Source organism: Apostichopus japonicus, chromosome 16 (genome assembly GCF_037975245.1).
Source record: "Apostichopus japonicus isolate 1M-3 chromosome 16, ASM3797524v1, whole genome shotgun sequence".
NCBI lineage: Eukaryota > Metazoa > Echinodermata > Holothuroidea > Aspidochirotida > Stichopodidae > Apostichopus > Apostichopus japonicus.
In genome coordinates this window covers 17,619,743-17,633,295 of record NC_092576.1, presented here as the reverse complement: position 1 = coordinate 17,633,295, position 13,553 = coordinate 17,619,743, and the positions used below count along the sequence as shown (strand labels likewise).

The window sequence follows — 13,553 nt, the reverse complement described above, 5'->3', positions numbered from 1 at the left end:
TTATGATTTTTCCCCCACACAAATGGTAGTGTATGAATGAACGGGGTTAATCAACGGTCTAGCGTGCGTTACTCACATGATTAATGCACTCCGGGTGTTAATGCTATCGCTGGATGCACTCGCTCGGGTATTATCCCCCGATCGTGCATTAATCCTGTGAGTAACGCACGCTAGACCGTTGATTAACCCCTTATTTAATATCTTCTTTCCCAGTCCTATGAAGATACCTGGTATAAGAAATTATCAAAGTCTGGAGGTACCATGGAAATGATATGTTAGTTCTGTCCAAAACCAGGGCAAATTATTTTGGTAGTATATTGCAGTAACATTGCCATGTTCTGACAATGGGCGAGTTATGTGGGGTGTAGAGTCAAAGGGGCACTGAAACTATTAGGAATTTTCCCTTAAAAGAGGGTATCCCCATGTAACCCTCACCCATGGTTAATACTAGTTCATTTTTGTGATGGTATTTCCTTTTGAGGAAGATGCATATTCCGCACCCACCCCATTTGACAACCATGCAGGTGCTCCAGGGTCAACAGTCTATTTAACTTTATTTAGTGGAACTGATTACTATGAGCAGAAATTCAGTCAGGACAATTATACTGTAGTACAGCAATACCTTTGATGATTGCCTGTGGCATCAGAACCATTACTTGAGTAATATTGCAACATTTATATATTGACCTAAATCTTTGACAACATCAATGCTATGTACACCAAAAACAATTGATTACAAGTTACTACGGGCCATCTACTAGCATGGTAATGATATATCATGCCATCTTCTGAAATGAGGCCCACCACTCAGAATTATGTCACAATAAATTTGAAAATATACCAAAAAGATCATACAAAGTATGGATATAATGTCACCTTTGGGTGCAGAATCATTGTTATTTCAATATTTTGACCAGCTCTGACCAAATACATTAACTGATGTTTACGATGAGATCGATGAACACCATACACAATAAGACCTGAAGTAACAAAGGGCGATCACCCATTGTTGAGTTATCACGTAACAAAGCCAAGCATCACACACTCACTCATGCATACACAGTACATAGTGCACGTACATATGCATATGGACCTGAACACATATAATATTCCGTGTGCAGCAAGGAATCAAACCTGCGTTGAACAATGATATTATTACCTTCTGAAAATCTATAAAACAGTCCATGGTTTCCTTGCTGGAAGCTCGCCCTCCTTTTGCACTCTTCCTTCCTTCAAATAGCAATGGCAATGTGCAAAATGCCAAATACATCCGTTCATCTGTAACGTAAAAGGAAAATAACTGTATACATATCGTTACTTTATTTCGTATGATCCCACATAAGTTCTCATCACAGATGCATTTGCCGTGGACATGTTCTTGGACTCTCTATCATTAATCATCATGCACTGAGTGTTTGGGACAATTCTGAAGGAATGTGAGTGGTATGTCTTTGCAGCAAGTCTTGCTGTGGCTTATATTCGGTTGTGTTCGACAAGTTGCTTCCAACTCTTCTGATGTTGAGTAAATGGGTAATGTTTGGGTTTGCTCATGTCTGTGAACTGGCGGACGTAAAACACGTAAAATACATTACACACATGCCTCATTATCCTCTGAGCACTGGGTTGAGAAGATAAGGTGAACTATTACCGGAGCTTATCCACAATTACACTGATAATCAATTTATGATGACATTATCCCTACAAATCCTTAATAAAACTATATAATAACAAACTTACTGATAACCACATACCTACTATGTTGTTGCAGAACCTGCTAAACACTTTGGGAAACTGGAACCAGTTTGTTGTAAGGAAACCAGTTTGTCTCAACTTTCATAGGAAAGTTGTGCACTTTGTGATCTACAGTATGTATAATGTTGCAACTTAAAGGCACACTTTAACATGTAGTGACATACCTGTATCGAGTTTGGGCCATGCATAAACAGAAAACATTAGTGTACGTACCTTTCCACTGAAAATTGTGTTGTAAAACTATGTCTTTTAATAATAGAAACTGCCATTGCTTCAACTACCATACAATTTTAAAAAGTGAATAGAATACCTACCCTGGGTAAAATCTTGCTCCTTTGACAAATGTACTTCTAGAATCGTTCTCCATTTGGGGCACATACTATTTGCATAGGACAAAATGAATGCAGATACTACAGGCCATTTCTGATACAACATGTTACCCTTTGCACCAAACAATTCCTCATAGTCCTGTTCAATCTGTATTAAAATAAAAACAGTTACAAAGTAAAACAAATACCACAAGTGTCAATATACAATAATAGCAATTAGCCACTACATGCATTCCTGTTTTGAGGAGTTGTTTATCACAAACATATTTATTGCATAGGCCAATGACAGTGGTACCGATTATTTCTTTTCAAATGGAAGTGTTATTTTTTTTTTAATTTGAATTGTCTCTTCATGTTAAAAGAAAAGACATGACAAACTCAAAATCTTCCCAATGGCCAAAAAAATGTAATTTCAGAACACACTTACCATTCCTCTTTCAGTAAGGTGTTGAAACTTTTCCAAGATTTCAGCTACATTTGGCACTTTTTTCATTTTTCTTGTTGGGCTTGATAAATTTTATTCCTGTACCAGGTAGTTTCCTTCATTGTAGTCCGGACTTTCATTGCTGGTCCATTTTTGTGTTTCAGCCAATCTGTCAAGGCTTGCATTTTTTCCACATCTGCCCTCAATGAAATATGTCAGAGAATGAAAGAGCTTGCTGATAAGTGATTTAAGTTAATTCCTTTAATCGGACAAAAAAGGATGGCCAACAATAGCTCCATGCTTAAAGTACTTTCCAGGTATGGGCTTAACTTGTTATCCAAACAAATTAATAGAGATTGTCTGGTGGAATAGTTTAATAAGTCCTACCTATTTTTCTTTACTGTTGGTGAATTTCCTTATTAGTTTATATCCATTTAATATTGAAATATGAAATATGATCTATCAGTTTTAAGCTTATTTATTATGTGAAAAAAAGCCTTGATTCATTCAAATCTTTGAACTAGGCTAAACACATAAAGTGCAAGTTTAGTGTATTTCCCATATAATGTTAGACCTCCACTCCAATCAGTTTGTCAGCCTTGTGTCATGTATAAGACACGAAAAATTGGCTGTATGCATGACTTCTGCAAACATGCAAAGATATCAAACCCATATTTTTTATGGAAAAGAGTCAAACAATAATAAAACATAGCTATCATGGTTGAAGCGAGAAAAAAATTCTCTACAAAAAAGGAGCATGTACATCATATCTTCATGCTTCATGATCATCTCACAAATATTAATGGCATAATCGATATGGTCAAACTACAAAATGGCAGGATGTCAAGACAGTGAAAATAGGAACAGACAGTAACACAAGTTATTGATTGATATTATACTTTTTTTTTCCTTGGTAACATTAATAAAGAACAATCGGTCATACCACCATAGGTTGCAGTTGGTCCTTCTACTTCTTCATCTGGATCTTTATGATCATTTGAAGTATGGGCCACTGTGCTTTCATCATCAACTTTCTTTTTACGTCTTCTGTATCTCAAATGGTCCTCAAATGCTCCTTTAGCAGATCTTTTTCTTGATCCTTTAATATACCATGTTTCCTATGACATATAAAGAATTCATTATATTAGCTTATACTGACAATGTAACTGACAATATAATTGGTTGAATATACATTTCGGGAGACATAAGACATAACAACTGGATCACTGGGGAAGCTAATGAAGAGGTATGGGATACTTCAACCCACTTCTGATAACTTCCTTTCACTTTTAATTTTATAGTCATAACTGTTGCAAGACCAAGTAAATGAAAAAGTACCGTATGTATAATAAAACTGTAATACATTGGGATTTAAAACATAACTTTATAAGATCATTTGACTTGGCGGCAATTTAAGTTTCTAAGAAACCAGTGGCGTGTGAGAGGATTAGGCCTCTGAATTAAAACCACAAGTTTGATGGCAACCCATTCAACATCAATTTTGAATTTGAAATGCACTGGCAAACGAATGAGAAAGATACAGATTGTTTGAAGATAAAGAAATTACTGGGTATAAATGACAATAATTCAACATACCGATTCTAAGACACAGTTTTGACAAGCTTTCTTTAGTGATTTTGCTTTTAACCCTGTCCACATATGAAATATCAATGACGTATCATGACATTGGTCTAACATTGGTTCAGAAATTAACTTGCTCACATGCACCAAAATGCACTCTATACCTACAACATCGCAACCAAAACGAATTTAAGCGGTGAAATGTACCAAAGGGTACAAAATTAAATCAATTGGAGGAGTTCTTTGATGTGGAAGTCTTAAAAGATCCCAAAATTTGAAAAGCCATATTTTGACCACACTGAAATACTCACATATCCTTTACCCTCTGGATCTTTCAGGCAAGGAAATGCTGTCACTATTGCCTGTGCCATCGCCTCTTTCATGGCAGAGCTAGGGCTAATAAGGTGGGAAGTAAAGCATATATATTAGTGTGAAATATATCATCAGCACAACATAAATTTACGAGATTATATTAAACTATTCTGTTAACAAGCATAAGTGTCACAGATACAAACTTGTCTGTTCTTTGTTTGACAAGTACTTTATGTTAAATATCGCTCTCTTGACTCGACAATTGATGACATGATTTCTTCTTGTATATGACATCGGTCATATTAGGCTTAAAGCAGCATTTGGCTTCCTTTCTATGATTTCCTCAATCCTGTGGACTCCACGATGCCGTAACGACATACATAACTAGCTTATCTATAAAAATCTAACTTCAAATGGTGGAGTAAAAGTCGAAAAATTTACCCAACTTTTAACATTTTTGCTCTCGAAGATATTTCCTGTAAGGATCGCAATATACACTGCCCGTAGAATATGTAAACTCTGCCAATGTCATTGAACAATACGTAATGCATCACAATGCTTCATTAGTGTACACTGTCTATGGCAGTGGTACCAACACAACTTTTTGAATCTACAGTATTTTTAGCAACGGCTCAAAACTAAACATGTTAGCTATTCACTTTGGTTTAATTCAAACTAGTGGGTGTGGGGGAACTGTATGCGATTAATTTGAAATGAGGAATTTGTCGGAAGACACTCTACTCGTTATCTGCAGAAGTCCTTAATTACTTGCCAATTAACACTGTTGGCAGGGGAAAACTTGACTAATATCTTAGTTTACTGTTTTGTGATTGATGTATGTAAAAAACTTGATGGACATGTCAAAAGGGTGAAAAATGGCTACCAAACGCAAAAATGCTGCTATAAACAGGCGCACACATACCAACACATGCCGTCATGATAGCATAGGTTTACGGTTTACGCTCTACTCTTCTCTAGAACCAAATAGCTTTAAAGGTGGCAATTAATTATAAAGTAAGGAAATGGCAGAGATACTGTACTACAAAGTTATGATTCAAATCAATGGCTTGTTGCCAAATATTTCAAATATGGGCAATCAAAGTTTTGAATGATTCCCAAGAGCAAATAAATATATACATCAGATCCCCATACCTCAAAGGCAGTGTGGGATCATGGTGTAATGTTTTGCGTGTTTTCTAACCATGATGGATCTTTGTAAGTAGTATGACTTGCCTGAGTTAATCATGCAGTAGGAGCTACTTATAAGCTTACCTGTATCCACACAGATCAATCAAATGAGATGTACACATGTTAGCAATGTACTTTTTATTTGTGCTACTCAGTGTGTGGTTCCTATTTATAGCTTTGATGACCCCACAGCCTTGAGGTTTCAGTTTCAAGATTTCCGGGACATCCTATAAGAAGAAAAGAATATAATTACCAAGCATTCTCATTCTATATTGTTAATAGTTTTCATCACTGACTGATAAGGTAAATTTTTTGTTTACAATCACGCCCATAACATAGGAATAGTGGTGGTCTGAATAAAACTATTTAACCAGATGCAAACATTGATATGAAATTCAGAAATAGTGTAAACATGGAAAGATAATCCAAGTTAGGCTGTACCCACTCATTAACATTCATGACACTACAGCAAAATGAAAAGGGATTATTACCACCAATAACCAACACATACCAAAGTAGAATATAAATACAGTATATGGTTATTGATATATTGTGTTAGAAGCCTCATGATCACAAATATGCATGCATGCATACACAAATACATACAGTGCACTTACTGAAAAACAAATGAAAACACAATGACATAAATTACTTACAAATCTTGCTTTTTGGAAAGGTGGTAGTGAAGCAGACTCTGGAGATGGATTTCCTTGTAAGGGTGTTGAGGAACATGGTACATTGCAGGTAGGTGCTGATGGTGGTTGTGTTAAGGTCAAAGGAGCAGCTGATGGTGTTGTTGCAGCAGTACTTAAAGTTGAGGAAGCTGGTAGCACAAACTTCTGTCTTTTTAAGGGTGGTAATTCAGTTGAGTCATCAGAAAATGATAGGCTTGAGGCACTTTGGGGTGATTGCAGGATATCCTCCTCCCCCCAGGGCTCAAGCAATATAGTAGATGGAAGGGAGTCTGATGAACTTGTATCAAGTCCCTTAAGTTGAGAGTCAACTAGTGGTTCCATTGGCAACTGATTTTAAAGATAATGAGAAACAAAACATGAGATATTTAGCATGGGGTGACCACTTTTAACTATAACAAAATGACAATGATATTCTTTTTATATCTGAACAAGCTCAGATCATTTGTATCTCTAGCCTTATATGTCTTTATTGCCAAATTTGAAAACGCACTTACTAATACCCACTTTACCCTAAAGATAAAAAAGATATCCCATCGACCACATACTGAAATATTATTCCCTATTTAAGAGTCAATCAATCCAGCGGTGGCACTGCAAGTTTTTGGAACCTTTGTCTGCCAACAACCTTAAAATTTACACAAAAATGATAGAGGTAGAGCACAGTAGTTTGAATACACAAATTACAGTAGCTATAAGCCTGAGATGTCTGCTTGATTATTCAGCTTGATTGCTGGTAAGGTATGTGGCTTCAAATAATCACAAATTTATGGGGATGTATGTAACATTTGCTGTTGGAGATGAAATATGAACTTTACATAACTGAAAAATCCATATCTTTATTAATAAGCATGTGATCAGGATACAGATTTCACCAACTAGTACAGAAAATTTACTGCATATTTAAAGAAGTCAGCTTTGATCTCCAGAAAATTCTTTTAAATTATTTATACCATTTTTCTATCACCCTATAAGAAAGGAGCAAAATCAAATTACTGTATAACAGCTAAACTGCTTATGTAACTAACATCTTCAAATGCAAGGAAACTACTATCCTCTTTGCTTTGGACATTTCTCTTAGCTTTTAATTTCTAATTGTGGTAAATGTATAGTAACATATAATCATATCTAAATTGCAACAATAAAACTGAAAGTTTACTGTTTAATAATAAGGTCCAACCATAAGCATAGTTGAACAACTTGCTGCAGGTTATGCCAGCTCATAGCGAGTAGGTATGTAGAACCTTTTGTCTGAGGTACAGTAACTTTGTAAAACATGTACTGGTCTGTAATCACATATGTCATCAGGCTCTTTCAATTGTAAAGGTCTTGCAAGATAATTTGACACTACGTAGGCCTGAAAGTGGTTTGCAAATTCAAGCGTTGTCCATGGTTGCACAAGAAAGTGCAGCCGTGATCCAATTTGAATAATTTGTTGTATCATAACAAAGGCAGGCAGTTCAATCCACTGAGAAAGCAACATCATGTTCGGCCTGTAATTGTAACCATAAACTTCAACCATTCCACATACAACAAAGGTACTTTCAGGGGTACAATGGAGCAGGTTACATATTATGTCATCATTTTCCAGTGAAGACACTTCAACAATATTTTGGTCATGAACTGCTATTGCTTTGCTGTCAATATCCTCTTTAATCAACATGCTGTAGGCTTGTGCTTCCTGATGCTTAATGGCTAATGTCTTAGCAATGTTCTTATAATTGTTACACAATTTTGCCCACTTCTTTAATCGCTTGTGCTTAGCTTCGTGTCGAAAGTTTGAGAATTGAGAAAGGGGACCGAGTTTACGAATTGACCGGGGATAATGCACAAGATGGTGGTGCTTGGGTATGAGGTGATGTTCAGGAAACAGTCTGAGAAATAATTCATGATGTTCTTTTATTTTGGATTTCAGGTAAAATGTCCCATCTATGCTTATACTTGGTGCAGATACTAGTTTGTACATTTCTAGCAAAAGAAGATACAATTCCCAAAATTGGGAATCTCTAGGGACTTTGTCACCTATCATGATTGGAATGTAAACAGCAAGGCAATGCATTTGCGAAGCATTTTGGCCACTTGCTCCAAATGGCTTAACAAGGTGAGATGCAAGAATTGGACTAGGTTTGTTAGACTGTTCTGTGAAACCATAACTAAATGCTTGAATTCTTGCATTGAGATCATTCAGAGTAAAATAACTTTGCATTATGATGAATTCATGAAGAATGAGTTTGAGTTCTATGGGTACAATTCTCTCCAAGAAGTCATGCATGATGTCAGGAGAAGCATTGTAGGCTACGTGAAAGTAACTAAGATCATTCAGAGTAGAAGATCTATTTAGACTAGTTTCTGAAACATTACGTCTTTGAATGTCATCTTCAATGTTTTCCTGTGTACGAAGTAAATCCTCATTTTCCACAACCTGTCTGTGTGTATGATTTTTGTGTACTTTGCAAAATCTGCAAAAGTAATTTGCTGAGAAGCTACTGGCAAATCCTAATGTTGTATTTAAGCTGAGATTATCACCCACAGCCTGAAATAACCTTGGTCTTATTTGTCCCACAAACTCACCTGGGACGTTTATCTGTAACCCATTTGTATAAAAATGTTCAAGATCATGTATGATAGGGTTAAGAACGGCATTGATGCCATACTTGGAAACAAAAGCAGATTTTGCCACTGCAACTAGCAGTATATTTTCCAACTTTGATTGGTATTTTCTAGGTAAAGATATCACTGACATATATACACCCAAAACCTTTTGATTCCCCTTTTTTGATCCCAATGGATTTGCAGTTTCAAAATCATCATTGTACAGCAACAAATCAATATTCATACCTTGGTTATCCAACACTTTAAAATAACTACTATCCTGGTATGTTTGTATAATATTTTCTTCTCCACAGTCCTGGTTTGCCAATAAAATGTTTGCCATATATCCTGGCTGTTGTAAAAGCAGCCTTAGATTTTCAGCTATTGGTATATATTGAAATGTTTCTTCTGTTTCTTTTTGCTCAGTCCTCCCGGCGGATCTATTTAACTTTTCTTTATATATTTTGCCAAGTAAAATTTGCTTTGGTACTATCATTGCCCCTGTAATAATTACATATTGCCTTTGTTGATACTGCGTCAAAAGACCAGTGGAACTAAATGGATCTTTCACAACATTCATAACTAATTTAAAGCACTCAACTTTTTCATCACATGGCATTACATTATTTGCTACATCCTGTAATATGGGATCTAGTACCTCTCCTAATGTATCTAATATTTTTCTAATAAACTGACGAGATGTGTCCAGAATGTTTTGCACTGTTGAAGAGGGTAATGTTGTATTCTTGAGACTAGCAACATACAATGCAGCAGCACTTTCCACTTCTTGTGTAATTTGTACATGTGTTTTAGGGTTATCTACTTCTACATCACTATTATCGTTTTCTCCACCATTAATATCCTGTACTTGTTGCGTATCATGTTCATCAGGAATAACAGGAATTTGCTCAACTGCCGGACCTGGTTCTTCTTGCTCAATTTTACGTGGATTTGCCAATAATGCATGTTCGGCCAATAAGTGCCTTTTGTATGTATATCCATTATAATAACTCTTTTTACAAGTCACTGGCTACATATAATTTTAGTTCTAGATTTTGTGTTTATTCCATGTTGCAAACTGAGATGTTTCCATAGCAGCTGAATATCTTTAAACTGCTTCAAGCACTTATAACAAGAATACATAGTACTCAAATGAAACTCACAAGAGAGTTGCACCTTAGGTTGAAGTGATGTTTAAACTTTAAACGAAGACCGAGTTTGGGGATTATCTGTGTTATGCTCTCGTCATCCAGTAGCTCAAATACTTCATCATCAATCCTGTGAGCTGTGGAAATTTGAGGAAAAATATTTTCCAAATAACACTGTTACAAAGCTTAATAACAGTAATGACAAAGGACATGTTGCACATTAGGAAATGAACATTCATGGATATTGCAATCATCACATATTATTCTAGGCATAAAGAACAACCAGAGAATGAAAACATTTAATTGTGAAATAAAAACAAAATGCAAAGATATTTATGTGCTTACTGCTTAGTCCACTCATTAACATAACTTATTTTCTTCAAGTAAAAAGTCAACTGCTTTCAAAGGTTAAACACTAACATCATTTTTTTATTAAGTCACCATGGGCCAAGGTCTTAGTTGGAATGTAGTCTCCCCCCCCCCCCCACCCCATGCCCTCATGTTTTCAGCAAGTGAAAGTTGTGCACCTAGCTGGCTTAGACTTTATGTGGGGCAGCATAATTGTGTTGAATCCCCCGACCAAACCTAGATACAAATTTTCTTTATTAACTTTTGATTTTGCTCTGCAATGTTATTAAACTTCAATAATTTATCAAGGTTACGACTTTATATGGGACCAAGGTTAATACTTTCATAATAAAATCTATATCTCAAATACTTTCTCCTAAAACTGTCAATATTATCAATGATACTCTGCTTCCAAATCTGATGCATCAATATTTTATTTTGACATGATCGCTACACCTACTTCAATTACGAAAACAGATTCCTTAACTGTATATGTGCACTGTGCTGTATGATGAATTGATGGCAAACCAGAACTCAAAACTACAATGTGGGTTCGATGATGTTACTTGAATAATCTTATAGCAATGTGACATACTGGAGGCTATAGCAAGAATGAACAATACACTTCAATCTGAGTAGTACTGTAAAAAGCATTGAGATGTGACAAACAATATTCACATTTGATGACCAAAATGGACACCTCTTGTACTCAGCATACAGATATGGTGTTTACACAATTTGACCTGTGTGGACCCAAAATTACCGTTGATCTCTACCAAAGACAAGAGGATTCTTCTACTCAATGTAGTACACCTACATAAGTACGATATGAGATCATTCCAAGCTTCCCTTCTTGAGATATAAGGTTTAGTAGTTTACACAATTTTACCCCTGGTGACCCCAAATGACCATTGACCTCCCCAAAAATCAATGCGCTTCTTGTCCCTAATGTGGTCACGTACACACCAAACATGTGAAGTCCAAAATTCCCTTCTTGAAATACTGTGTTTACAAGCTTGGCAGCACAAACACACGCATACGCCATTATGATTGCAAAGCTTACTATTTTCATCAGAACTACCAAAGCGTTGAAATTTCAAACTGCCCCTTTTTCCTTGTTTCCCATTTGTCCCTAACATATGAGAGCCAGGGGCTTTGTTGACTACTGCAGGATCATAGTGAGGCTTATTTTAATGGACAACATATATTGTCAAATAACGTATTGAAATTTCACGTTGCGGTTTCCCACGTTGTTCGTTTCACGATTTAACAAGTACTTAATTAACTGCATTTGACTACTGCGTACTGCACGGTTTCCATCGTGTCAAGGCTTTGCGAGGTTAACACAAGTGTTATTTCTCTTGTTGGTAAATCTCCTTTCGGACACGAACCGCATTGCCTTCAAGTCAACAACAACAACAAAAAGGAGTTTAACCCCTGCTCGACCTCGCAAGAGGTACTACGGGTGATAATGGAATAGTTTTGTAGAATAGACAATTTTTCCTTTCTAAGAAGAGTTGTCTATTGTTCATTCAGGGAGATGCTGAGAAGTGAAGTATTATGCAATAACATTGTGTAGAAGCCATAAATAAACAAGAGGTCGGAACTGAAGAGCCAATTCGGTAGGAATTACTTAATGGGAGGAATTTCTAAGTAAATGGGATTTGAAGACGGAGCGGTTTCTATTGTTTGGATCGGAAGTGGTTGCTACTTTGTCGGAATTTTGTATTTGTTCTTAATGTATAAGTACACCTGGAGTCAGTGCTAGACCCACTTAGGAAAAGGATTTTCTATTGGGATGCGGCTTTAAGTAATAGTTTTGAATACAGAAAGGTTTTGGTTATTTGGGAAGTAAGTAAATGCTACAGGGTATTTCAATAGGAGTTTTTGTCGATCAATGGATCATTCTCTAGGTTGTTTTTATATAGTTTGGTATTAAATTCTACAAGAAGGGTGAATAAAGATTTTTTGTTTATTGCGCGGAGAACGTGAGAGGTAGCTATATATGAAGGGATTTTTAGGGCAAGTCGATAAGCTGTGCTGTGGATTCTATTTCAAATTTGTTTTTTTAGGATATGAAATGGTAAGCAAGGAGATGCTTCCGTAACTGAGAATTGGTTTTACTCTGGATTTATAGATTTGGATAGTGGTTTTCGGAGGGAAATTATACTTGTGTAAGAGGATTTTGATGTATTTAAGTTGGGACCAGCCACGTCCTGCCGTTCTATCACAGTGTTGGTTAAAGGATAATTTACTATCAAAAGTGATACCGAGGAAGGTTGCATTGGGAGAGGCAGTGACTGGGGTGTTAAAAAGATTAATTTTGGAAATATGGTTACGGTATTTTGATCTTTAAAGGAGAAATTGACTAGGTTAGATTGTGAGGGGTTTATTGTTATTCTCCACATCGAGCACCAGCAATTGCTTTTTTTGATATTTAATTCCGTTATATGAATATTTTTACTGGTGCTCCAAATGACTATATCGTCAGCGTACTGACTATAGTTGCAATTTGAGAGAGGGGGATGTTTAGATCATTTACAAAAATGGTGTAGAGGAGGGGGCTGAGAACAGCGCCCTGAGGGGTGCCTGCACGAAGTGAAATATATTTTGATTGTTGGCTTTGTAGTATATGTTTGTTTTGCGATCACTAAGGAAAGGGGGAAGAAGTCTGATGTAAAGTCTGGTGTAAGTGTTAGCTTTGTTAAAAAAAAAATACATACGTGAGATGCTCTTCACCAGACTACCCATCCGTAAGACTCTTTTACTTGCAAAGAACAACATTTCAATATCCACAATGTTGCCTTTGAGCATAATTGTTACTTGGGGAAGTTGGCGCACATCAGTCTAGATGAAAATAATATACATGTTACGTGTTCGCCATTGGCTTTAGTTGGTTTGGAAAATCTTGAAACCCTAAATATTCAACAAGTTAATTACCTACCGATAGAATCTTTCCAGGTTAATCATGACTTTGGTCTTTCTTCACTTGGGAACAATTGGAGATATGGCTGCTCAATGTGCTATATACTGGACAGCATCTTAAAGTCGATTCTATCTGTGAGATGGCGTCACAGAAACTACGCAATATGGCCCTTAAAAACGCTTACAAGAAACAGAAAAGACTTTCTGAAAGTATTGAACAGGGTAAGGAAAACCTCTCCCGGTAAATTACCGTTCAAACGCA

General features: G+C 36.2%; 2 protein-coding genes across 6 annotated transcripts in view; both read right to left on the bottom strand.

Moving 5' to 3' along the window:
- Positions 1-13,553, bottom strand: part of LOC139983536 (uncharacterized) — a 124,279-nt gene that overhangs the window by 44,766 nt on the left and 65,960 nt on the right. The window lies entirely within an intron of this gene.
- The window catches only part of LOC139982862 (uncharacterized), a 44,308-nt gene that overhangs the window by 2,541 nt on the left and 28,214 nt on the right, over positions 1-13,553 (bottom strand). For 3 of the 5 annotated variants that reach the window (XM_071996005.1, XM_071996006.1, XM_071996007.1), the window contains exons 3-8: positions 6,243-6,608; positions 5,671-5,813; positions 4,398-4,482; positions 3,449-3,623; positions 2,509-2,701; positions 2,108-2,229 (exon numbers count right to left, since the gene is read on the bottom strand). In XM_071996005.1, coding sequence (XP_071852106.1) covers positions 2,571-2,701; positions 3,449-3,623; positions 4,398-4,482; positions 5,671-5,813; positions 6,243-6,608 — 900 coding nt within the window. In that variant the 3' untranslated portion in view covers positions 2,108-2,229; positions 2,509-2,570. Of the gene's footprint in view, positions 1-1,159; positions 1,279-2,066; positions 2,230-2,508; positions 2,870-3,448; positions 3,624-4,397; positions 4,483-5,670; positions 5,814-6,242; positions 6,609-10,033; positions 10,156-13,553 lie in introns of those variants that run through there. The other 2 variants (XM_071996008.1, XM_071996010.1) reach the window with 2 other exon arrangements.